The 27,700-nt window shown below is 38.0% G+C and overlaps 2 protein-coding genes across 2 annotated transcripts; one reads left to right on the forward strand and one right to left on the reverse strand.

Annotated features, from left to right (window-relative positions):
• Positions 1–16,067: 16,067 nt before the first annotated feature.
• On the reverse strand, positions 16,068–27,424 carry LOC116122092. The gene is made up of 15 exons (XM_031408008.1): positions 27,236–27,424; positions 27,032–27,086; positions 26,531–26,715; positions 25,990–26,447; positions 25,358–25,898; positions 23,492–25,275; positions 22,795–23,044; positions 22,550–22,638; positions 20,426–20,675; positions 20,222–20,276; positions 19,721–19,905; positions 19,180–19,637; positions 18,548–19,088; positions 16,532–18,465; positions 16,068–16,440 (listed from the first exon to the last, which is right to left on the reverse strand). The coding sequence occupies exons 1-15, from the start codon at positions 27,422–27,424 to the stop codon at positions 16,068–16,070; spliced, it is 7,347 nt and encodes a 2,448-aa protein (XP_031263868.1).
• LOC116122107 lies at positions 21,569–22,263 on the forward strand. Its single transcript, XM_031408019.1, has 2 exons — positions 21,569–21,809; positions 22,019–22,263. Exons 1-2 carry the CDS (start codon positions 21,705–21,707, stop codon positions 22,100–22,102), a joined length of 189 nt encoding a protein of 62 aa, XP_031263879.1. The 5' UTR covers positions 21,569–21,704; the 3' UTR covers positions 22,103–22,263.
• Positions 27,425–27,700: the final 276 nt, after the last annotated feature.

The raw sequence follows: 27,700 nt of genomic DNA on the forward strand, positions 1-27,700 counted from the left end.
TGGCAAAATTAAAATAGAAATAAGTACAATTGTGTTGGGTGTCTTCACAGAAGCTAACTGGATTCGCAAAAGCCAACGGGTCTCTTTACAACAGATTTATAAACCTGCAAAAAAAAAAAAAAAAAAAAAAATTCAAAACAGCCCTTTCCCTTCTCTGAACAAATGCACGCTACAACATATTATAAACCTGCAACAAAAAAAAAAAAAAAAACCGACAGATTAAACTCATTCGCAAACTCCAGCACCAAACAAATTCACGTGCTCATCCAACATGTACAACAGATTTACAAACCTACAAAAAAAAAAAATCCAAAATAGTCCTTTCTAGTTCACGTTGTTCCCTTCACTGAAAAAAGATATTTCCGGTGACAGATCTGATGGTTTGATGGGTTTGTGGCTTAACAGTGAACGATCGGAGGGTTTGTGGCTTGACGGTGGGTATTCGTGGTGGTATGTCGGTGGTTGTGGTGGGGTTGTCACGATCGGATGGTTTTTGGTAGGATGGTGACAGATTTGAGTCGTCCGTCGGTGGTTGCGCTGGGGTTGTCACGATCGGATGGTTTGTGGCTTGACGTTGACAAATCTGAGTCGTCCGTCGGTGGTTGCGGTAGGGTTGTGACGATCCTTTGGCAACTGAAATGGTAATGCAAACTGACAGTGGTGAAGCAGTGAAGAATCTAGTTATGCAAACTGAAATGGTGAAGTGAAGAAGCAGTGAAGAACTTGGTAATGCAAACTGAAATGGTGAAGTGAAAAAGCAGTGAAGAAGCTACTAATGCAAACTGAAATGCTGAAGTGAAGAAGCTGCTAATGTAAGCTGAAAAGGTGAAGTGAAGGAGCAGTGAAGAAGCTGGTAATGTAAACTGAAATGGTGAAGTGAAGGAGAAAAGTGAAACCGTGAAATAAAAGGAGGATTGAAACTGTCGTAATGTAAACTGAAATGGTGAACAGGTGAAGTGAAAAAACAGTGAAAGAAGAAAAGTGAACCCGTGAAATAAAAAGAGAACTGCAAAAAAAATTCAAATGGTCATAAAGCTGTCAGGATAATATTTTCAAGATTCTATTGTGTATATATTCAACCAAACGCTATCTCCAAAATCTGGTTGAAAATATGGATAAAAATATCCTACCAAACGCACCCCAAAATGTGTGTGATTATAAAATGCATAGTTCAGTAGCAAGTCTACAATTACCCAAATTAAGCGTATAATACATCAAATTAAAGCTCTATCTGTCTAGTTTCCAAAATTCAAACCTCTCATTAATTGGATTTTTACTAAGCAGGTTATGACCAATTTACTGCTGACTATTCAGTAGAAACCAAAATGTATGTGATGATAAAATGAATGGTTCAACAACGGGTCTACAATTATCCAAATATAATATATCAAATTAAAGTCTTGTATGTCTAGTTTCCAAATATGCAAATTGCTCATCAAATGAATTTTTATTGAGCAAGTTATGATCAATTTACTACTGACTGTTCAATGTAAACCGAAAAACAAGGGAAATCAAAATGTGTGTGATGATAAAAATTAAACATTGTTCAACATATTTTTTAAATAGGAAATAGTAATTTAAATGGTGAATTTTTTAGAGATAATAACAATGGTTCAACATATTACAATGGTTCCGAATAATACAAATTGATTGGCATATTACAATGGTTCTGCAATTTTTTGAATAGGCATTATTTCAATTAAACATTGTTAAGCATATTTTTTTCAATGGCAATAGTAATTTAAATGGTGGATTTATGAAAGATAATAACAATGATTCCATCTTTCTTTTTTAAAAACATTTTCAAATATATATTCTTTCTCCAATGTAACAAATCCACACAAATAAACAATTAAAACATAGTTAATTTTGAACACAAACTGTCTTCAAATCACAGAGTTCAACAAAACAAACAAAGTTCTAATCAAGAGTCTGCTCAGTGCTCATGGTGGGTCTGCTCACGCCTCATGGTGGAGTCTGCTGGAGTGCTGGGTGCTGGCAAACGACGAATGTAGCTCACCGTGTGGATGGAGTAGCTCACGGTGAGTGGACAGTAGATACAGTCAGCTCTGCTCAGTAGCTCACGGTGGGAAACTGATGAACTGTGGATGGAGTCACGGTGTGGAAGACTGGAACTGCCGGTGAACTGGAGTCTGGAACTTTGGAAGTGACGAACAGACGATTGACGAAGTGGAAGTGTAGAGATTTGAAATTTTCAGATTTGAAGAATGGAGGTAGAGAAAGACGAATATGGATGGAGTAGCGTGACTGCATGAGGATTGAGGAGTAAAAAAAAATTTTGTGCTTTTATATTTAGGGTTAAACCGGTTTGAATTTTTTTTCAAACCGAACCGGTTTTTCGATTTTTTGAATTCCCCAAACTGAACCGGTTTGTAAAAAAACCTAATTTTCTGTTCGGTTTCGGTTTGGTTATCGGTTCGATTCGGTTTTCGGATTTTTTATCCCACCCCTACTCTTTTCATGATATATGTATGTAATATAAAAAAATTATCAACAAAAAGAGATAGAACAAATACAATTAAAACTACATATCAATATTTGTTTTTCTGTCTCATCACTAAAATTGAATTCATTTTTACGGCACAAATCCTCACCTGTTCACCCTAAATGGCCATTTATTACTGACTGTTCAGTAGAACCCAAGAAACAGGATAAACCAAAATGTGTGTGTTGATAAAATGAATGATTTGGCAGTAGGCTTACAGTTATCCAAATTCATTGTCTAATATATCAAATTAAATTCCTATCTATCTAGTTTCCAAAAATTCAAACTGCTCATCAATTAGATTTTTATTGAGCAAGTTATAGCCAATTATACTATTGACTGTTAAGTGGAAATCAAGAAATAAGGGAAACCAAAAAGTGTGTGACGATAAAATTAATGGTTCGGCAGTGGGTCTATAGTTATCCACATTAAGCATATAATATATCAAATTAAAGCACTGTTTATCTAGTTTCCAAAGATTCAAACCTCTCATTAATTGGATTTTTGTTGAGCAAGTTGTGACCAATTTACTACTGATTATTCAGTAGAAACCGAAATGTGTGTGATGATAAAATGAATGGTTCGGAAATGGGTCTATAGTTATCCAAATTTGGCATATAATATATCACATTAAAGCCCTGTCTGTCCAGTTTCCAAATATACAAATCGCCTATCAATTAGATTTTTATTGAGCAAATTACTACCAATTCATTACTAACTATTCAGTGGAAACAGAAACGTGTGTGATGACAAAAATTAAACATTGTTCAACATATATTTTGAATAGGCAATAGTAATTTAAATGGTGATTTTTTTAAGAGAAATAACAAAGGTTTGACATATTACAATGGTTCTGAATAATACAAATTGATCGGCATATTACATTAATGGTTCAGCAATTTTTTGAATAGGCAATAGTTATTTAAATAGGCATATTATTTCAATTAAACATTGTTAAGCATATTATTTGCATTGACTATAGTAATTTAAATGGTGGATTTTTTAAACATAATAACAATGATGCCATCTTTTTTTTAATGATAATAATAATGGTTCGATATATTACAAATGGTTTACTAAAGCTATATGGTTCGGCATCAAACATCAGTTGATATTTGTGAAACAAATAAAATTGGTTATATTCAGCAACAACCGCTTTTCATAATAAATATATGTAACATAAAAAATATCAACAAAAAGAGATAGAACAAATACAATTAAAACTACATATCAATATTTGTTTTCCTTTCTCATCAGTAAAATTAAATTTGTTTTAATGGCACAAATCCTCGCCTATTCATCCTGAAATGGTCAAATGATATCAATCCTTGCAGATCATCATCACTTGATTTTCTTGAAACAGATGAAAATGTTGATGGAAAAGATGGAGACAATTCCACTAAAAAATGAAAAATTCTAAACTAAACAAAGAAATACAATTAAATATTACGCAACAATATTACAAAACTATCAAAAAAAAAAAAAAAATGACAACTACAATTAAATATCCAACATCACTTGATATTTGTGAAACATATGAAAATGATTCTCCTTTGCGGGAACAACTTCACAAAACTATTGCTGAACAAATATTAACAAATGGAATATTTGTGTTCCTTTCTCATCTCTTCATTATGGTACCAATCGCCACATAAATAAATATATATAGATTTAAAAGTGAATGCAAAAGTTTGCATTTAATTGATAAAGATTTAATTACACCTTTCATATGCCCAACTTTCTAATATAGATATGTGTGTTATTAATATCAATCACAAATAAAGACTTAAAATGTTTGCATTTAGTTGAGAAAGATTTCATTAGACCTTTCAGATACATGTATCTATATATCTCCTTATTTGAATGAACAAAATTTTAAGTAAACCTTTGAGATGCCTAATAAAGTATAATCACTATTTAGTATCATATTGTTATTAATATGTGTAATTAATACAAACACCAATTAGACCTTTGGATGCCCAATATGTGTTATTAATAATAAAAAATATCAAACACCAATTATATTAAGCCACGTGTAATCAATAATACAACTCATCCATATATCCCACATCATCACCAATAATATGCAGCCAAATGTAAAAATACCACGTCATTACCAATTGCATGCTACCCTGTGTCTAACAATCTTCCACCATGTCAAAATAAAACAATTCTAGAGATTCAAAATGGCAATTAGATAGCCTATCCCTCAAGATTATATTAATATATACATATATGATAATACAACCCCGACAATGAATTTCATTAATACTATAGACTCAAGCTTAAAATCTCTATGCCATTGCCTTCTTCATTCACCGAAAAATTTCCTCGCCGCCGTCTCTCTATCTACCGGAAATTCAACTGTCGTCACCTCTCTAAAACTGCAAATGGATATGCACCTCTAGTATTTTTTAACACCCACCAAGTCGATTTGTCATTCTATTATGCCAAAACACACACTGATGTCAGCACCACCTATCAAAACTCAACAGATTTCTCCTCTAATTAGAATTCAACAAGAGCTAAAGGAAAAAATAACATTAGCTGTCAAAATCTAACCGACTTAAGAGCATCTATATAAATCCTATCCCATTTTAAGATCAAGATTAAGGATGGGTCCACACGTGTCAAGACAACTTGCAAAAACACTCATTACATTGAGCTCAAAGGTATAAATGAGCAACTTTCTTCATGGAAGAGGAAGCTGGATATATGTGAGTTGGGCATACATTCGAGCTTCAACCATTATTTTTCTCTAAAAACAAAGCATTACTCCATCTTTGTACGCCTTACAGACAATATCAGAAAAATAGTCAAAGAATAATAAAATAACAGTGGACGTAACACAATCAACTCTCATAATCATCTCACGTGTAATTTCATAACACTTTACATATACGAAGTCGTTAGTGTTAAAATCAAGCATTAACAATTTGACGTTAGAGGAAAGGCATGATTCACATCAACTCTCCATGTTTTTCTAGCAAGTCTCAACTTCTTTAGCAAAATTCAGCTTCACATTATCAAATGTGGCAATCTGAGCAAGATAAGTGAATCTGGCGAAGTAGTAAGCACAAGAATTGTAGCCCATCAAGTTAGCTTTCCGATGGTCCAAGAATCATCCAAATCCGAGCTCTATAGCAAGTTATCGTCAAAATACTAAAGCCTGTCTCAGATCAAGCTCCTTATGATTTCTGATCGAGCTATGCTCTCAGATCAAGCTCTTTATGTATTCTGATCAAGTTATGCTCTCATATCAAGCTCCTTATGCTTTCTAATCGAGCTCATCAAGCTCTTAGATCACGCATCTTAGATCAAGCTCTTTAGTTCCAAATCGTGTGCTTTAGATCATTCAGATTGTGCGCCTTAGATTGAGCTAAAAAGATCTCTCTCATCAGCTTGGGATCACGCGCTTCAGGTCGTTCAGATGGCATGCCTCAGATTAAGCTCAGAAGATCTCGCTCATCAACTTAAGATCATGGGCTTTAGATCATTCAGATCACATGCTTCAGATCACGCGCTTAAAATCGTTCAGATCGCGCGCTTAAAATCGTTCAGATCGCAGGCTTCAAATCGTTCAGATCACGCGCTTCAAATTGTTCAGATCGTGCGCTTAGATTAAGCTTAGAAGATCTCGCTCATCAGCTTGAGATCACGCGTTCAAGATCATTGAGATCACATGTTTAAGATCATTGAGATCACGCACTTCCAAACACCCAGATCATCAAATTACGCACTTTCGAGCACGAAGATCATCAGATCGCATGTTTCAAGTGTCTACATCATCAGATCACATGCTTTAGAGCACCCAAATCATAAAATTGATCGCTTTTGAGAGCTTAGATCAACATATCACGCGCTTTCGAGCTCCCAAATCATCAGATTGTATACTTTCGAGTACCCAGATCATCAGATTGTACACTTTCGAGCACCCAAATCATCAAATCGCGTGCTTTCAAGCGTTTAAATCATTTGATCGCACACTTTTGAGTGCCTAGATCATCAGATTATATGCTTCTAAGCACTCAGATCAATCAGATTGCACGCTTTTGAGCACATAAATCATTAGATCGTGTGCTTTTGAGCACCCAAATCATCAGATCACGCACTTCTGAGCACCCAAATCATCAAATCACATGCTTTTCAATGTTTAGATCATTAGAGCGCGTGCTTCTGAATGCTTAAATCAATCAAATTGTGCACTTTTAAGCATCTAGATCATTAGATGGAACGCTTTCGAGCGCTCAGATTGATTAGATTGCATGCTTCCGAGTGCTTAGATCAATCAGATTGTGTGCTTTCAAGCATCTAGATCATCAGACGCGCTTCCGAGAGCCTAGATCATCAAATCGCGCCCTTCCAAGCATCCAGATCATCCAGATAATGAGTCCTAGATTGAGCTCATAAGATCTCACTCATTAGCTTGAGATCGCATGCTCAGATCATTCAAATCGTGCGCTCTCAGATCGAGCTGGTTATGCCCTCTAATCGAGCTCCTTATGCTCTCAAATCAAACTCCATGTGCTTTTTGATCGAGCTCCTTGTGCGCTCAGATCAAGCTCATCAAATTGAGCTCTCAGCTCTCAAATTATGAATAGCCTCAGATCCAATTCTCAGTTCTTAGATCGTAATCAATTGTAAACGTTAGAAAAAACGCATAAAAAACTTAAAATAGCCCCGAAACATGCCAAAACAGTGTATATTGGCCCCAAAAATGACCCCAACAAAGTTTCCCTGCCACGACGTAGAGCTCGAGATAAGCTTTCCGTTGATATCTTACGAGCTCCAAAACTCCTTCCGGATCAAAAGTGATGGTTGTTTTAAGTTGACATGTTCGTTTAGGACCTTTAGTCATGGGCTAAGACCATCCTTAGAAGATCAATTGTACCTTCCATCAAGGCCTGATTTGGTAGATGGGCTAAATCAAACCTTTCTAACAAAGTTTTCAACTAGGCCTGATTGTGTTGAAACAAAGTATCCTAGATCAATGCATACTTATCTGGTATAACCACCACGATTCCATTCTAAATATGGACAGTAGCATTTACTCTCACGAGTTCTTCCAGTTTAGATTTTACCAGTAACATTTTGGCAATGTGTAACCTGGTCCAATCTTCCTCTTCTTTCTTCTAAATTTCTTCTAGTGCATAAGAACCCATTTTTACCGCACTATTTAACATAATTCGGTACCATGGTTCTCCTACAAGAAATTCCCATATCTGTACAGGTTGAACATCATAGCTCTCTTGCAATGAGGAAGTAATCATGCAAGTGAATGTGTCGACCTTCCGATTTAATACACAGAGCATTTGCTTAACCGCATATAGCATAATAGGGTCCACCATTGCTTCATGTACGTCAATTTGCATTGTATCGATCCATCCTTTAGTCAAAAGATCTCTACAGAAACCTTTTCTAAAGATTTTCCATGGAACGAACAATTCCATAGTTCCATTAGGATAAACTGATAATCCTTGAACTAAATCAGTCAAGTCAGTTTTTCCCAATTTCACTATTAAATCATTCAAATTCTCGAGTTTGAGCTTTAACATGTCAAACAAATGACATTTCCTCATTACCTCAAGTTTTTGAATTCCTGCTGCATAGAGTACATCAGTTCCTTTGAACTCTTCGTCCTCATAGAACAGTTCATCAGTTTCCAGCCATGCTAATCTTCTTGCTAGCTTCTCTAAACACCTCTGCAGCTGTACTTCCAATTGTCTTGTCGCCATTGCGATCCTAATTTGGGTTTTCAGATTCTCCCAGAGAGTTTGACTAGCTGAAGTTAATCTTAAGCCTTCTGGAAAACTAAACCTCTCACAAATATCTGCATCAATTAACCGCTTCTTTTGTGGAGTGTGTGGAGTCACCACGCTTACAACGCCTGACAATGATTCCTCAGAATGTTTTGTCTTTGGCAGGGGACAATTAGCCCGTTCATGTCCTTCCTGTTTACAAGACCAGCAAACTATTGCTTTCTTCTGAGTTTTTTCCTTCTTAGGAATCATTTCTGTTTCAGAAGTAGCTTCCTTCGTAGAAGTTTTACCCTTCAAACATTGAAATTTTGGGTTCCTTCTTTCCGAAGTATCAGAGTCATAACCTTGACACTTTCCTTCTTTATCCTGCTGTACCGCAGTAACCTGCTTAGAAGAAGAAGCTGCCTGCTTATCCGCAATTTTCTACTTTTTAGCAGTAACCTTTGAAGTCGAAGTAATCTTCAAAGGACAATTCCTTCTCAAGTGTCCTCGTTGTTTACACTTGGAGCATGAGAAGTGACTTCCAATTTCCTTCTTGTCCGTCATTTTCCTGCAAATCTTCAGAGAAATGTCTGGACAAAAAGTCAACAACAAAGTTAGATTTACCAGAAATATATTCAAACTTGATTTTATAATCTGCAAACCAAATTTGCCATCTAATTAATCTAGATTTGTCATCCTTTAAAGACAATTTTATAAAAGTTTTTAAATATTTAGAATCTGTCCTTAAAGTAAATTCCTGACTAATTACGAACAATCGAAATCAGTCAATACATTCTTTCGCTGCTAAAACTTCCTTTTTATGAACAGGATAGTTTATTTCAGCAGGAGAGAATTTTCCTGACGCATATCAAACAATCCGTTCAATATTATCAGTCCCTTTAGCCTTAAGCACTCCTCCCCAATACAAGTGAGATGCATCACTTTCGATAATGAGCTTATCCTCATCATCTGGGAGTTTTAATGGTTTTAACTGCTTTGTCAAGGCTTTTGTCCGCTTAACACAATTAGTGTCTTCAAGTGTCCAAATCCAAGGCACTTTGTCACTAACCTTAAGCGTTAAGCCATTAATTACACTAGCGAGATTGGGCACATACTCACGCATGTAATTGGCTAATCCAAGAAATTGCTGTAACATATGTTTATCTTCCATCACGTCTAGAAAATCCAGCAACTTCTTCGAGATATGTTCTTGGAGTTGAATACCTCCTTCACCTATCTCTACGCCTAAGAACTTCACCTTGTTCTTAAACCATTCTATCTTTCGTTCAGATAGAATCATTCCATTATCAAGAAACCTTTTGCTTACCAGTCTAAGATGATTTACATGTTCTTCCTTGGTTTTACTAAAAACCAGAACATCATCAACACAGACTATACAAAAGTTGGATAAGTCCCCAAAAACTTGATCCATTTTCCTCTAGAATATTGATGGTGCTTGCTTAAGTCCAAAAGGCAAAACCATCCATTCAAACAATCCTTTCGGACAGGTGAAAGTCGTCAAAGGAATGCTTGACTCCGCCATTCTGATCTGCCAAAATCCTGACTTTAGATCAAATTTGGAGAAGATTTTTCCAAACTTGCTTTATTCAAACAAGCCGATTTGTTTGGTATCTTATAAGCATCGTCAATGGTTTTCTCATTCAACTGCATATAATCAATAACCATCCGTGCTTTTCCTCTTAATTGCTCAGCTTTATTCATAACCATGAATGCTAACGAAGAGTGTAGACTTTTACTGGCGCGTATCAATTGCTTTTTCAACAATTCCGGTATTTGCTTACTGAATTCCTCCTCTGCATCGGGAGTATAAGGAAAAGATTTGGTCACAATTCTATCATTTTTCCTTTTTAATTCAAGTGAAGCATAAACACCGTTCCTTTCCCATAACTTTAATGGTTGATCATCAAAGCATGGAGAAAGTTCCTCTTTAAAAGATTTCACAAGTTCTTCAATCCTTAAAGAGTTTTCTTGGCTCTTGTTTTCGATTTTCAAGATGTTCTCCTTAGGTTTGAATTTATCCGTGCTCTCAAGACATGCACCAGAGGGGTCAACCTCCTGCGAAATATCCTATGCGATCCGGTTTATATGATGACTAGGATACAGTCTTTGAAAGAAAACATTACAAGCCTCATCCACTTCTTCTGCATCAGAAGTTTTCAACCACCATTTTTCATTTTCCAAAATCTGGAAAACAATGTGATCTACCTCTTACCTCAGTTTCACTGGTCTAAAACCGTTTCTGATTTTTGAAACTTCAGGCTTAGCAAGAATAGGGATTTTATGTCCTCCGAGGATAATGTGGTCGTTTTCCTGAGTAAAAGGTCTAACTTCTGCTTGTCCTTGCAGAAAGCTATTTCCGAGAATAAAATCTACCTCCAAGTAATCCACTATTAGGACTTCCCTTAGAGTGAATTCTTTCTCATTTAACAGTACAACCACGTTCTCTACCACATCCGTGATCATACTTTGGCCTCCATCCGCAACCGTATTTAGGATTAGTTTCTCCAATGATTTCCAAAGCTCCTGTGGAAAGCACTGCTTCCTTGCAATACATTTGGTTACTCCTGTGTCTACAAGAATGTTCAGAGTATATTCCTCATATTCTGGAAAACACAGTTTTGCACGTATGCATGTATCAATAGTTCCCTAGACTATCGCATGACAGTGCATTTCATGATTCATCATCATTTTCGTGCTTGAAGTTTCTTCTTCATATACAGGAATTTGCACAGATTTATACCCAACTATTTTCTTGCTACCGCTACTTCCGGCATCACTAGCAGTATCATCTGTTTCCAGTATATTTTTCCTTGATATGATGGGCTGAACCTCTTTATTCTACTCTAGAGACTCCGAGTTTCTAGGCGTAGGGAGAGTAACCTCAACCTCATTATCAGGTTCCTGGATTTGAATTCCCCGATTTGGGTTTAATTTCACCACGCTGGGCTGCGGTGAATAGTCTAAAACCCATCGTTTTGGCCACGTAAGAGCCTTAGAATTGATTACTGTAGGTCGAATTGGAATTACAGAATCCTGTCCCGGGCCATGAACCTCCGTATCTGCACCAGAGTTCATTCGTATAGGATTAACAGAATTTATCAAATAATAAATCAACCTATACTGAATTGCTATTCCGTCACTAGAAGCCATCAAGTCTTCTAATCCCGAAGTATGAATTCGAAGAACCATAATCCGTTTAAGGTTTGGATCCATAAGACTAACCATATAACCTGGTTTAACAGTCCTGTAGGCATCTCCTAAAGCTGAATTAGCGTGAAAACCGCCAACTAGAGCTTTACCAAACGTAAGCCATCGTCTGTCTAGTAAGGCAACCTGAACAAGTACATTCATTCCTCCACAGAATAGTCCCTGCACATGAATTTGTACAGCACCAAGTTGTACATAGTTATACTTGCCATTTGCCCTTTTGGCAAGACTTCTAACCTTCTGTAGCCACTCATTGTCTGAGAGTATTAATTCACCCTCTCGAGACTGAGATAATGCTACACGAACAGGTTTTTTGTGTACATCTTCCAAGCCTTCAGCTTTGAAGAACCACTTAGAGCGTTTTTCAAAAACTTCTCTAGGTGTTAACCTCGGAATTACCCAAGTCTCCAGGTTACCCGAGTGATCCTTGTAATTAGATGATGAACTAATTACTGAGTTAGGGTTTTCATCTTCATTTCTAATTAGGATAAGATCATCCTCATCACCAATACCGCTATTCCTAGGATATTCATTAAGACTCCTAGACTTTTGCATGAATATACCTATGCGTTGGAGATTTGAAGATTGTTCCTCAAAAGTCATGTCTTTTGAGTCATCCTCTGAAGAATCTGAATCATCAGGGTAATCCGAAACTAATTCATAAACTTCATCATCTGAATTAATTTCGTACCCCCAAACTGACTCAAATTCAGAAGTTTGGCTTTCCGCGTTGATTTCCAAAAATCTTACCGCTGCCTTCTTCTTACCCTTATGAGGGCATTTATCCGCAAAATGATTTTTGTCACCACAAATCCAGCAACAATTACAATCTTTTGCATTCTTGCCAGATGGGCAGGTAGCACAAAACTTATGCGCTCCGCATTCCTTAACGTTAAGTCTACATTTCCCTGTGTGCCTAATAAACCTTCCGTGATCTGGAAGATTCCGTTTATTAGTAACAGGTCATTTTACCATATTACGAAAACGTTTCGGCTTAAAGTTCCTTTTACCGAACAATCCTTTTCGTTTCATATGGTTTTTCCAACCTTGATGTTTAGTCGAACTCCTCGACTCATAGCCATATTGTCCTAGCACTCCATCAAAGTTTTGACAACAAGATTCGTTGAACTCAAGCCTTTTAGCTTCCTTATTCAGCTCGGCGTTCAAACATCTTGTCCTCACGAGTTGTCTAACAGCTTTTATTCTTCCTCCTAAATAATCAACTACCTGATTCTTTTCGAGTAAAAGCTTAAACGCCTCGTTTGCTGCCTTATCCCATCCTTGGGGAAGCTTAGCAAAGAAAGTATTCTTCATGACTTCCTGTGTACCACCAGGCAACTGATAAAAATATCATCTATAATCACAAACAAAATTTTAAAACAAACACATGTCACAAAGCCTAAACTTTGTCAAAGCTTCTAAGGCAACTACCTTCGCGAGATTCCTACGGGTAATTGTTATCCCAGTAAATTCTCTACAGAGCATATCCTTGAAGAGAGCAAAAATAGATTCTGCATTCTTCAAGTCCCTTACAGTATCTAACAGATCCGTACCAGCTTCTAGACTTCTCCAAAAGCTTCCTGCAGCGCCTTGCAGTGTGGATCTTAGAAACTTGTAAGTATCACTGAGTCCAAAATTCTTGTTTTGGATATGAACCCAGTTAACAGTTTCCCATGCCTCGATCGCATCCCTTACATTTGTAACACAATCGATATTTAGGAAACTTCCGCTAGACGGTATCTCCACCATTCTAGGTATTCCCCTAGGTACAAACTCCGACCTTATCTTTGTGGGATAAGTTTGTTTGTATTCGGGTTTGGAGATTTCCTTAAGAAATCCTTCGAAAGAATTTAAAGGATTACGAATTCCTTCAAGGGATCATCTTTAAACTCAGATTCCCTGAGTCTCGAGATTAGCTCATCGAGCTCTGCCTTTTTAGGACCTGGACCTGGAGTCGATTTTAATCCTCTAGTTTCTTCTCCTTTCCTTTGTTTCTTCATTTCTTCCTCATAATACCTGCTGATTCGCTCAGCATCTGAGGTAGAAATTTCCGGAATATCAACCTTCCGTTTTCCATCTACTTTAGAAACAAAGTCTTCTTCCTTAACACCTTTCATAAAGAGTTTTTCCGCCTTTTCCCAATCACCTTGGGTTTCTTTGGCCACGAACTGTGCATATCCTGGAGGCAATCCAGGATATTTTTCCTACAAACTAGCCGCGAACTGATCCAAAACATCCTGACCACCCATGGTCAATCTAAATCAGGTCTCAACTCAGTTGCAAAGTCCGACTCTTTATAAGGTTTGGGATCTAGATCCGGCTGGGATTCACCGTACCAATAAGGAATTACCGCCTCAGCCTTTTCTAACCACTTATTCCGAAGTTGTAGCTCAAAGACTTCAATGGTGGAAATCCGGCAAATAAAACACAAAATCTTTGTGCACGCTTGACTAAAAGCCTTTTGAATAACATGCAAAAGTCGCTTAACACCTAGCCAAGTCAGATACTCTTCTCGAATATCGGGGTTGCCGTTACAAAGGTCTAACACAACCCGTTTAACCTCTTGTTCAGTATATCCTTCAATAGGTCACACTTGTTCGATGCCACTTAAAACCAGAGACATCTCCTATCTTACTGGCTCAGTAAAATAGTTAGAACACGTTCCAGTGTTTTAACCTTTTGAAGTACAGAATTAACCTTTTCAATTTGATTTCCAATCTGGGTTAATTCTTCGTTTAGAGTAAATATACGATACATCGTATAATTCACTCTCCTATCTAAGTTTTCAAGCTTCTGGGTCAAAAGCTCTAACTTATCTACGACGGTATTTAACAAACCGATTTCTGGTTTTACCTCGATTCCATGATCCAAATGAAAACAAGTCTTATTCATACAGACTTCATCATTCGAACCATTATTCATGCTACCAAGAACTTTCAACAGGTTAACAGGTATAAACACATACCCCCCGTCTTCCAAAGCTCTGATACCATTTACACCCAACACATAATATTTGTTATACCCAGTCTAACAAATATTATTACAATTAAATAACTAAACAAACAATTTTCCTTTCATTATTTTAGTATTTGAATTCAATATTAGAAATGTATTTATAAATTTAAGAATGTTTTTTGTTGTATTAAAAGAAATGTGAATGTATTTTCGCTACTGAATAATAAATCCAACCATAAACTCCAAATATATTTGAAGCATTAAAGAATTCACAAGCTTTGATGATTGATTTATTATAGTTTGGATTGCTTATAAATTAGAGTATATAATATTTACATCCATACACTGAAAAGCAAATAAACAATCATAGACAGCTTAGATCATATATTATTTTGTTAGCTTAAACAAACTATAACAAAAGCAACCACATAATCATGTTTTAAATATTGCTTATTGAGACACAATACAACTGAAAATAAAATTCATTCACAAAAAAACTAAGAAATGAAGTTAAGAAACAAAAGAGAAGATCATAAGATCTTTTGCAAAAGAAGATAAACTCTTGTTCTCCTAAGAGAACTTTGTATTCGAACTATTATGATTGCTTATGCGTCAATGGCCTTACTAATTATAATTTTGCATTTACAATACATTTACTTTTTCAAAAATACTACATTTACAATTTTTTTCTCACAATCCTAATGTGACAGTTCATAATTGGTCAGCTTACAATAGATCTCACCTGATAAATTGCGACTACTCATTAATAAATTCAACAATAAGTTTCAAACATATATAAAACATATTAAAAACATATGTTATGCATAAAGTTTTTTTGTTTTGTCATACAATTAACAGAGATCTCATAATTTAGCTTGCAATATTACTGAGGAATTTAACTAGCATATTACGATTTAGATTTTTAGTTTCAGTTTAATCTTCGAAATGAATAATAGAAAGACGTGGCAAATTTTTTCCACCCTAGACAAAGAGGTGACCGATAGATTGGTTTTAATTTGGGCCACGAGCTTCGGATTGGCAATATTAGGCCAAGGCCTGCCCAAACTGAGATGTATATGGAAGTATCATCCTGTATTGCCCGCACCCCACCACATAACTATGTCTCTGTATGGGTGATGGGCTTGTTGCACATAGCTAACTACTGATGGTGTATGGTTTTTCGAGTGATACTGATTCTAGTTATCAAAGTCAAACCTCTTCTAACATGTTACAAAGTTAGGAAATAAAGACAAAATAGAAAGAAGGATCATAGAATACTGAAAGCATTTGTTCTCGTATCTTAGTTTGTTTAGGTTCCTACAGGGCCATTGTTTACTAGAGCTTGATTCTTTAGGGCTTATACAAAGCATTGCTGTCCAAGAAATCACACTTTAGTTTTGCTTTGGAGAGATGAATTTTATTCTTCTGATTTCCCGTGCTGCTATGGACCCATTATGGAAAATTTATTCTCACAATTCTTTCTCAACATTTTTTTCCTTCCAAGTGTTAATTTCCATGAAGTTTCTGACATTTCATGTCAAATCCAGCTTAATTCTTTAAGGAAATGTTGCATACTCAACAAAAATGAAGAAACTATTACACATTCAAATAAAATTTCAGCTGACTATCGCAGTGTTTCACCTGTAAGGAGAGTTACTACCTTGTAGCTTAATTAGAGAGTAGTAGGCTCCAGTCCCTGTGGCTAGTAGATTGGAGTGCGACCCTTGTTCCACAACCTTCCCATTCTTTATCACAGCTATGGTGTCTGCCTTCTGTATTGTGGACAATCTGTGAGCTACAATTACACATGTTCTCCCAACCATCATCTTCTCCAATGCTTCCTGGACAAGATTCTCTGACACATTGTCAAGTGCACTCGTCGCCTCATCCAAAAGTAAAATCATCGGATCCTTCAATACTGCTCGAGCAAGGGCAATCCTCTGCTTCTGCCCTCCAGACAGCTGAACTCCTCTTTCTCCACAGTACGTTTCATAACCATCTTTCATGGAACTGCACATCAAAATTCAAATAAATATGTGTCACCACAAAGAAAAGTAGTGTTTCTGTTGTACATTTATAACTCTGTCAGAGAGGAGACTACCTTATAAATTCGTGAGCATTGGCTAGAGTTGCAGCCTTCCTTATTTCAGCTTCTGTAGCATCCTCTTTACCGTAAGTAATATTCTCGCGGATAGTTCCTGCAAAAAGTGTCGGCTCCTGACTTACTAACGCAATACGTAACCTCAAACTTCTCAAGTTGTAGTTCTTGATGTCACATTCATCTATCAAAACTACTCCACTTTGCGGGTCGTAAAATCTTTCAATTAACCCAATAATAGTAGATTTTCCCGACCCACTTTGTCCGACAAGTGCCACTGTTTTTCCTCCTCCAATTTTCAAACTTAGGCCCCTGAAGATCATTTGGTCAGGTCTTGATGGATAACAGAAGAATATATTATTTAGTTCTATGTGTCCGGATGTAACCTTTATAGCTTCCTTACCTCTAGGCTCTTCAGGTTCTATCTCACTTCTCCTGTCTAGAATTGTAAAAATTGTTTTGATGGCATTGCCTCCTTTTGCTAAATCAGAAGTCATGCTCCCTGCATCTGCAATGTTCTTGCCGGTGCTCATCAGGATGAAGAATGCTTGAAAAAGGTGTGTTGGTGTGACCAATCCTTGATTCATTATCCTCCCTCCATACCAGTAAACCAATGCTATAGAAGCTGTTGTGAGAAATTGGGAGGTGAACAAGCCAATTCCTGAAAACCATGATTGTTTGATGCTCTCCTTCTTTGGGCCTTTCATTGTTTCTATGAAAAGACCCAATATCCTGTTCTGAGAGGAAAAGGCTGTAATAGTCCTGTGGTTAATGGTAGCTTCACTTGCTAGTTGGCTTCCCTCATTTTGTGCTTTCCGAGCTTTTTCTGACATACTTTTCATCAGAACACTTTTAGAGTAAAAGCTCCCGATGACTAAAGGCTGAATGGCAATCATAATAATGGCTATCCTCCATGTAACCAGCAATCCCAGTGTAAAAGCCAGCGAAGCACTGAAGAAGACCTGAATCAGTAATGACATCCGATCTGCAATGAAGGATTGAACCATGTTAGCTTCATTAGCTAGTCGTGCACAAATTGCTGCGCTTGTGTTCTCGTCCTGATCAAACCACCCAATTTCAAAGGTGAGTATTTTTCCAAGCATTTTCTCTCGCACTTTTTTGACTAAATGCTCTCCCATGATCGCAAAATTGTAATGTTGAAGGAGATGAGAGATGAAATTTAAAACTGTTAGTCCTAAGAAGATGAAGCAATACATTCTGGTTTCTGATTTGATCCTGGAATTGTCTTTAAGAAAGTAAACCGAGACAACTGATCCTAAGCAGTAAGCATATACTGGATTAATTGCTCCAGAACCAGCAGCACCTACACACCCAAGTACAGTTCTTTTCCATTCAGTTACACTCATTTGCAGCAAACGCAGTTTGGTAGAAGGAGAATCAGGATTATTCTTTATGTTTTTTTCATTTTGGTTTTCATAGCCATGCATTTGGAAGGAGTGTGCCATGTCGATTGAAAATACTGGGCTAAATGGATAGACCGGGCTGTTTTGATAACTTGATCTCACACTGAGTGGTGTCTGAGGAGTCTGGGCTCTCATCAAGCTAATATGGTTTCTACCTTCTGTTTGATTACTCGTTGCTGATCCCTGCAATTTCACCATTTTGCTATAGGCCCCACCTTCTCCATTGTTCATTTGCATCAGCTCATCATGAGAACCAGATTCGATCACTCTTCCTGATTGAAGTACAGTTATCAAATTAGCCTTACGAATTGTGGTGAGACGGTGAGCTATAATAATTGTTGTCCTTCCTTGAGAAGCCTGGTCCAAGGCTTCCTGTACTATTTTCTCAGACTGTGCATCCAGAGCACTTGTGGCTTCATCAAGTAAGAGAATTTTTGGATCTCTTATTAAGGCCCTTGCAATCGCAATCCTTTGTTTTTGACCTCCTGACAACTGAACTCCGAGTTGCCCTACCTGATTGAAGTATACCAAGTCAATTGTAGCAATAGAAAATCAATTTGATTTGTTTGATTAAGAACATACAACATTGGCTTACCTTGGTTTCATATCCATCTGTTAACTTAACAATGAAGTCATGGGCATTTGCAGCCTTAGCTGCCTTCACAACTTCTTCCATTGAAGCTCCTTCCTTCCCAAACAGAATGTTTTCCATTATTGATGTTGCAAAAAGAATAGGCTCTTGATTAACCAGTCCCATATGGGATCTTAACCATTTAAGCTGAAGCCTCTTTATTTGGTGTCCATCAAGGAGAATGTTCCCGTTGACAGGATCATAGAATCTCTCAAGCAAAGATATTACTGTGGACTTGCCAGAACCACTGCCTCCAACAAGACCCACAGTCTTACCTGCTTGCACTTTTAGATTGAATCCTTTAAGAATTGGGGTATTAGGTCTTGTTGGGTAACTGAAGTCAACCTCTTTAAATTCTATCTCTCCTCTCACATATGCTCGAATTTTCCCCTTTTCGTCTTCAGAATTTATATCTGGAATTCGATCAATCATCTCAAAAATCCGCGTGGCAGCAATGGTTGCCTGGGAGATGAAAGAGAGATTGGGCAGCGCACCCATAATTGCCCTGGACAAACGAAACCTGTCAGTTTTTAGAAAATAACTATATACAAGGTAGTACTTACATACAATTCCTGGCATGAATGCAAGCAACTTACACTCCTCCTATTGTCGTACAGACCGCAGCAATAAAAACAGCACCACCTTTTTCTCCTCTCTCAGTAACAAGGACGCTTCCGACCCAAGACTGGAAAGCCCAAGCTGCATAAATCATTCCCATGCTCCCCATCAACAATCCTTTAGTGAAGCCTTGTTTTATACCAAGCTCCATTCTTTCCTGCAGAGCATGGCTAAACCTGTTTAGTGTTTGATTCTCCCCAACATATGAATAGACAGTTCGAATTGATGATATTGCTTGTTCTGCAATCCCACCAGCGATGTCATAAGCATCCTTGCCTTTCCCTCCTAATTTCTTAAGTACCGTCCCAAACACAACTCCTGGAACGATAAACAAGAGTGAAAATGGTAAGGCGGCCAGTGCCAGTCGCCAAGAGAGTATAAATGCAACTCCGAGGCAAAAGATGAATGATGTGAGGTGAGCTAGGGTATTAGGTATCTACAAACAGAAAAATAGATGCCGTCAGTATAAGAACAAGGAGGGAAAAGAAAACAAAAAAGCGTGAGACGACAGTTAATAACTTTCTCGGCAATGGTGTCTTGGATTGTATGAGCGTCTGAGGAGATGATGGAGACGACTTGGAAGGTAGTGGAAGAAGCAGTCTGGTTGTCAAAGTAACTGACTTCTTGCCTGAGGACTGATTTCAGGTATTCCACCCTCATACGAGATGCCTGTCTCTCTGCAGTTCTTGTCCAACAGACTCCTTCTGCAAAACGAAAGCCTTTCTGATAAAATTCCAAGAATGAGAGGAGACATGTGCTTGATGTATATTTGGCGAAACTATTTTACATGCAAGTTTTGGCAGCCTAGTTTTAAGACCTCAAACAACTTGAAAGCCAGAGTGCAGCATGACAACTTTTGTATTTGAGGGACCACATTTGTCTTGCAAACACGACACCTTTGGTTTTCTCTAGGTCTAAGCACCGTTTCTCTAACGAGCCAACGGGCTATGAAATTGGAAAAGGACCAATTGGATATGAACTGAACCCAAATAACAAGAAAAGTATCAGAAAGATACATACCAATGAAAGCAGATACTCCCACTAAGATTGCAACATAGAGCAGCCTGAGCGTGTACTGTATACAGGATGAATGGCAGCTTGTTAACCATATATTTTGGTATGTAAATTTAGTAGAACTAGCCACTAATTCAGTTGACTTTTTACCATAAAACTTATATTCTTTATATTAGAATAGATGCACTATTTGATGTAATATTTGAGTACCTTGTCCACGATCTCATTGGAGGCAGAGATATCAGAGGATCCAAGCTCGTTGATAACACCGCTAAGCACATACATGGAAAGTGGAGACATCATCCCATCTCCCATGCTGCCCAGAATTCCAAACAACAGCAACAATTTGTCCGTCCTATCAGCATAACGAAAGAGCCCACCTTTGCTTTCGGTCCCCATATCCCTACTATCTTCAAGTAATAATGATCTTCCACCCCTCCACTTCTGTGAGTTACCTTCTCTACCTCTCAGTTTGTTGAAAACAAAGACAAATTAACTTAATTTATACATCAAATAACGCATATATATTACGGAGTTACTATGCATGTATTGAAAAAATTACTAGAGGTGTAGCACAGGTGCCATCCTTATTGTCTTGCACAAACTTCTTATGCCATATGGACAGTAAAAAAAATGCCACGAGTTAAGCCGGCATCTTTAGGTAATCCTCTGGTCTTGTCACACTGTGAGTTTTTGATTCAATCTATTGATTTGGGGTTTTTCCCTTTAGCCGATTGGATAATTGGGAATTAGATAAGAGTCTAAGAAGTGCTTGTCTTTTGTGTTAAATTTCAACATAACTGTAATCTATCACTATCAGTCATGTTAACAATGGAGAATCTATGATTTTAAGTAGCATGGTACAAAAAGCCAGGCTTCAGAGATCCTACAAGCTAAGCTTCTACCAGCAATTTGGGATTATGATAAGAACCAGTCAACCAATTACACGGCGGGCCAAGTCCACAAGTCGGCATCATCAAACATCAATGTGAGACAGAAGTGTTCGTGTTGTGTCCCTTTTCTATTTGTTTAGTAGGTAACGGCGTTGCTAAATTATTGTTTGTCGCCGGAAAAATAGTGTTGGACGGGACACGAATCACCAAAGGGTACATCAACATTTTAAACAAAGATTTGTATTCAGCTTCAATCCAAGAACAAGGAAACCAAATCGGAATCTATGATAATGACACCTTTACATAAACTCCCAACACATCTTTGTGCTGAAAGTTAATTTTCCTGAGAAAAATTTATTTATCTAAATGGGCCGGACTGTGGCAAATAAGCCCAATCTTCGTTTTGTACTCTGCAGACCCATTTATGCACGATCTTCGTGTACGGGTGGGAAGCAGGGTTCATGATAGTCAATGCACATCCACTGCACCATATAACTCTTCGTCGACCTTTAATAGCCTGATTTTCTCGATCCCTCGCAAAGGTGTGATAATCTGATAGATTGATAACTCGATAATCAACAAATTCAAAATCAGAGATGGTGAAAGTGGCGACATACTTTGCAATGACACTTGGAGCCTTCATCTTCTGGCAGTCCATGGATAAAGTCCACGTCTGGATCGCCCTCCATCAGGACGAAAAGGTTTGGCTGCCGTCTTTTCTTTTCTCAATCAATATTATTAATTTCTTGTACTTGTACTTTGACTTGTTACTGTTAGTTTATAAGATCTCCCTTCAAAGTTATTTTCCCATTTGATTCATGTCATTGCATTTTCCCAATTCGATAAAAACCCTAGAGTTTTCAGTGTACATTTACGTGTTTGACTGATTTTTTTTGTCTTGATGTTTCAGAAAGAGAGGCTGGAAAAGGAAGCGGAGATCAGCAGAGTGAGAGAAGAACTACTTAAAGAAAACAAATACAAGGATGCGCTGTAATTCCGTTTGTATTGTTGCTCTTTTTGTTATCAATTGATGAATTTTCTCATAAGCATGATGTGTACTGTAAGTTCATGCCATAATTGTTATCAAAGCTGATGAAATTTGTGGTTTAATTAGCTTTTTATTTTCCCAATGAGTTTACACTCTTACTGCATCTAGTTTTATCTATGATTTGTTAAATGAGGTGCGGCATTGTCTTGGAAAAATATTTTTATGTGAATTTCGTAGAATTAATCTGTGAACTTCTGTTTTCGGTGCGCTATGATATGTTCTGAGCCTCTGGGTTTTGTTTTTCAAATGACTCAGCAGAAAACATGGAGTTCCCCCAAATGCATTTTGTATACATTGTTTATGTTCATGTGGGCTGCAAAGCATACCACCTCTGCCTCCAAATAAAATACAATTTGTTTGGATGAGACTTGATACGTTGTTTTGTAAGCTAACTGTGGTTCACCATTTCCCAGCAACCTTTTAGTTGTACTGTCTATCAAGATTGTAGGGTTAGCAGCATTCCCCACTCCCAGGTTCAAAATCTGTTGAACTTGTAAGATTGATCAGACAGGCAAGGACGCTTCCGACCCAAGACTGGAAAGCCCAAGCTGCATAAATCATTCCCTGCTCCCCTCCACATCCTTTAGTGAAGCCTTGTTTTATACCAGCTCCATTCTTTCTGAAGAGCATGGCTAAACCTGTCTAGTGTTTGATTCTCCCCAACATAGAACAGTTCGAATTGATGATACGCTTGTTTCTGCAATCCCACCAGCGATGTCATAAGCATCCTTGCCTTTCCCTCCTAATTTCTTAAGTACCGTCCCAAACACAACTCCTGAAACGAACAAGAGTGAAAATGGTAAGGCGGCCAGTGCCAGTCGCCAGAGAGTATAAATGCAACTCCGAGGCAAAAGATGAATGATGTGAGGTGAGCTAGGGTTTAGGTATCTACAAACAGAAAAATAGATGCCGTCAGTATACGAACAAGGAGGGAAAAGAAAACAAAAAACGTGAGACGACAGTTAAAACTTTCTCGGCAATGTGTCTTGGATTGTATGAGCGTCTGAGGAGATGATGGAGAGACCTTGGAAGGTAGTGGAAGAAGCAGTCTGGTTGTCAAGTAACTGACTTCTTGCCTGAGGACTGATTTCAGGTATTCCACCCTACGAGATGCCTGTCTCTCTGCAGTTCTTGTCCAACGACTCCTTCTGCAAAACGAAAGCCTTTCTGATAAAATTCCAAGAATGAGAGGAGAGTGGCTTGATGTATTTTTTGGCGAAACTATTTTATATGCAAGTTTTGGCAGCCTAGTTAAGACCTCAAACAACTTGAAAGCCAGAGTGCAGCATGACAACTTTTGTATTTGAGGGACCACATTTGTTTGCAACACAACACCTTTGGTTTTCTCTAGGTCTAAGCACCGTTTCTCTAACGAGCCAACGGCTATGAAATTGGAAAAGTCTTTCAATTAACCCAATAATAGTAGATTTTCCCGACCCACTTTGTCCGACAAGTGCCACTGTTTTTCCTCCTCCAATTTTCAAACTTAGGCCCCTGAAGATCATTTGGTCAGGTCTTGATGGATAACAGAAGAATATATTCTTTAGTTCTATGTGTCCGGATGTAGCCTTTATAGCTTCCTTACCTCTAGGCTCTTCAGGTTCTATCTCACTTCTCCTGTCTAGAATTGTAAAAATTGTTTTGATGGCATTGCCTCCTTTTGCTAAATCAGAAGTCATGCTCCCTGCATCTGCAATGTTCTTGCCGGTGCTCATCAGGATGAAGAATGCTTGAAAAAGGTGTGTTGGTGTGACCAATCCTTGATTCATTATCCTTCCTCCATACCAGTAAACCAATGCTATAGAAGCTGTTGTGAGAAATTGGGAGGTGAACAAGCCAATTCCTGAAAACCATGATTGTTTGATGCTCTCCTTCTTTGGGCCTTTCATTGTTTCTATGAAAAGACCCAATATCCTGTTCTGAGAGGAAAAGGCTGTAATAGTCCTGTGGTTAATGGTAGCTTCACTTGCTAGTTGGCTTCCCTCATTTTGTGCTTTCCGAGCTTTTTCTGACATACTTTTCATCAGAACACTTTTAGAGTAAAAGCTCCCGATGACTAAAGGCTGAATGGCAATCATAATAATGGCTATCCTCCATGTAACCAGCAATCCCAGTGTAAAAGCCAGCGAAGCACTGAAGAAGACCTGAATCAGTAATGACATCCGATCTGCAATGAAGGATTGAACCATGTTAGCTTCATTAGCTAGTCGTGCACAAATTGCTGCGCTTGTGTTCTCGTCCTGATCAAACCACCCAATTTCAAAGGTGAGTATTTTTCCAAGCATTTTCTCTCGCACTTTTTTGACTAAATGCTCTCCCATGATCGCAAAATTGTAATGTTGAAGGAGATGAGAGATGAAATTTAAAACTGTTAGTCCTAAGAAGATGAAGCAATACATTCTGGTTTCTGATTTGATCCTGGAATTGTCTTTAAGAAAGTAAACCGAGACAACTGATCCTAAGCAGTAAGCATATACTGGATTAATTGCTCCAGAACCAGCAGCACCTACACACCCAAGTACAGTTCTTTTCCATTCAGTTACACTCATTTGCAGCAAACGCAGTTTGGTAGAAGGAGAATCAGGATTATTCTTTATGTTTTTTTCATTTTGGTTTTCATAGCCATGCATTTGGAAGGAGTGTGCCATGTCGATTGAAAATACTGGGCTAAATGGATAGACCGGGCTGTTTTGATAACTTGATCTCACACTGAGTGGTGTCTGAGGAGTCTGGGCTCTCATCAAGCTAATATGGTTTCTACCTTCTGTTTGATTACTCGTTGCTGATCCCTGCAATTTCACCATTTTGCTATAGGCCCCACCTTCTCCATTGTTCATTTGCATCAGCTCATCATGAGAACCAGATTCGATCACTCTTCCTGATTGAAGTACAGTTATCAAATTAGCCTTACGAATTGTGGTGAGACGGTGAGCTATAATAATTGTTGTCCTTCCTTGAGAAGCCTGGTCCAAGGCTTCCTGTACTATTTTCTCAGACTGTGCATCCAGAGCACTTGTGGCTTCATCAAGTAAGAGAATTTTTGGATCTCTTATTAAGGCCCTTGCAATCGCAATCCTTTGTTTTTGACCTCCTGACAACTGAACTCCGAGTTGCCCTACCTGATTGAAGTATACCAAGTCAATTGTAGCAATAGAAAATCAATTTGATTTGTTTGATTAAGAACATACAACATTGGCTTACCTTGGTTTCATATCCATCTGTTAACTTAACAATGAAGTCATGGGCATTTGCAGCCTTAGCTGCCTTCACAACTTCTTCCATTGAAGCTCCTTCCTTCCCAAACAGAATGTTTTCCATTATTGATGTTGCAAAAAGAATAGGCTCTTGATTAACCAGTCCCATATGGGATCTTAACCATTTAAGCTGAAGCCTCTTTATTTGGTGTCCATCAAGGAGAATGTTCCCGTTGACAGGATCATAGAATCTCTCAAGCAAAGATATTACTGTGGACTTGCCAGAACCACTGCCTCCAACAAGACCCACAGTCTTACCTGCTTGCACTTTTAGATTGAATCCTTTAAGAATTGGGGTATTAGGTCTTGTTGGGTAACTGAAGTCAACCTCTTTAAATTCTATCTCTCCTCTCACATATGCTCGAATTTTCCCCTTTTCGTCTTCAGAATTTATATCTGGAATTCGATCAATCATCTCAAAAATCCGCGTGGCAGCAATGGTTGCCTGGGAGATGAAAGAGAGATTGGGCAGCGCACCCATAATTGCCCTGGACAAACGAAACCTGTCAGTTTTTAGAAAATAACTATATACAAGGTAGTACTTACATACAATTCCTGGCATGAATGCAAGCAACTTACACTCCTCCTATTGTCGTACAGACCGCAGCAATAAAAACAGCACCACCTTTTTCTCCTCTCTCAGTAACAAGGACGCTTCCGACCCAAGACTGGAAAGCCCAAGCTGCATAAATCATTCCCATGCTCCCCATCAACAATCCTTTAGTGAAGCCTTGTTTTATACCAAGCTCCATTCTTTCCTGCAGAGCATGGCTAAACCTGTTTAGTGTTTGATTCTCCCCAACATATGAATAGACAGTTCGAATTGATGATATTGCTTGTTCTGCAATCCCACCAGCGATGTCATAAGCATCCTTGCCTTTCCCTCCTAATTTCTTAAGTACCGTCCCAAACACAACTCCTGGAACGATAAACAAGAGTGAAAATGGTAAGGCGGCCAGTGCCAGTCGCCAAGAGAGTATAAATGCAACTCCGAGGCAAAAGATGAATGATGTGAGGTGAGCTAGGGTATTAGGTATCTACAAACAGAAAAATAGATGCCGTCAGTATAAGAACAAGGAGGGAAAAGAAAACAAAAAAGCGTGAGACGACAGTTAATAACTTTCTCGGCAATGGTGTCTTGGATTGTATGAGCGTCTGAGGAGATGATGGAGACGACTTGGAAGGTAGTGGAAGAAGCAGTCTGGTTGTCAAAGTAACTGACTTCTTGCCTGAGGACTGATTTCAGGTATTCCACCCTCATACGAGATGCCTGTCTCTCTGCAGTTCTTGTCCAACAGACTCCTTCTGCAAAACGAAAGCCTTTCTGATAAAATTCCAAGAATGAGAGGAGACATGTGCTTGATGTATATTTGGCGAAACTATTTTACATGCAAGTTTTGGCAGCCTAGTTTTAAGACCTCAAACAACTTGAAAGCCAGAGTGCAGCATGACAACTTTTGTATTTGAGGGACCACATTTGTCTTGCAAACACGACACCTTTGGTTTTCTCTAGGTCTAAGCACCGTTTCTCTAACGAGCCAACGGGCTATGAAATTGGAAAAGGACCAATTGGATATGAACTGAACCCAAATAACAAGAAAAGTATCAGAAAGATACATACCAATGAAAGCAGATACTCCCACTAAGATTGCAACATAGAGCAGCCTGAGCGTGTACTGTATACAGGATGAATGGCAGCTTGTTAACCATATATTTTGGTATGTAAATTTAGTAGAACTAGCCACTAATTCAGTTGACTTTTTACCATAAAACTTATATTCTTTATATTAGAATAGATGCACTATTTGATGTAATATTTGAGTACCTTGTCCACGATCTCATTGGAGGCAGAGATATCAGAGGATCCAAGCTCGTTGATAACACCGCTAAGCACATACATGGAAAGTGGAGACATCATCCCATCTCCCATGCTGCCCAGAATTCCAAACAACAGCAACAATTTGTCCGTCCTATCAGCATAACGAAAGAGCCCACCTTTGCTTTCGGTCCCCATATCCCTACTATCTTCAAGTAATAATGATCTTCCACCCCTCCACTTCTGTGAGTTACCTTCTCTACCTCTCAGTTTGTTGAAAACAAAGACAAATTAACTTAATTTATACATCAAATAACGCATATATATTACGGAGTTACTATGCATGTATTGAAAAAATTACTAGAGGTGTAGCACAGGTGCCATCCTTATTGTCTTGCACAAACTTCTTATGCCATATGGACAGTAAAAAAAATGCCACGAGTTAAGCCGGCATCTTTAGGTAATCCTCTGGTC

Source organism: Pistacia vera, unplaced genomic scaffold (genome assembly GCF_008641045.1).
Source record: "Pistacia vera cultivar Batoury unplaced genomic scaffold, PisVer_v2 Contig1314, whole genome shotgun sequence".
NCBI lineage: Eukaryota > Viridiplantae > Streptophyta > Magnoliopsida > Sapindales > Anacardiaceae > Pistacia > Pistacia vera.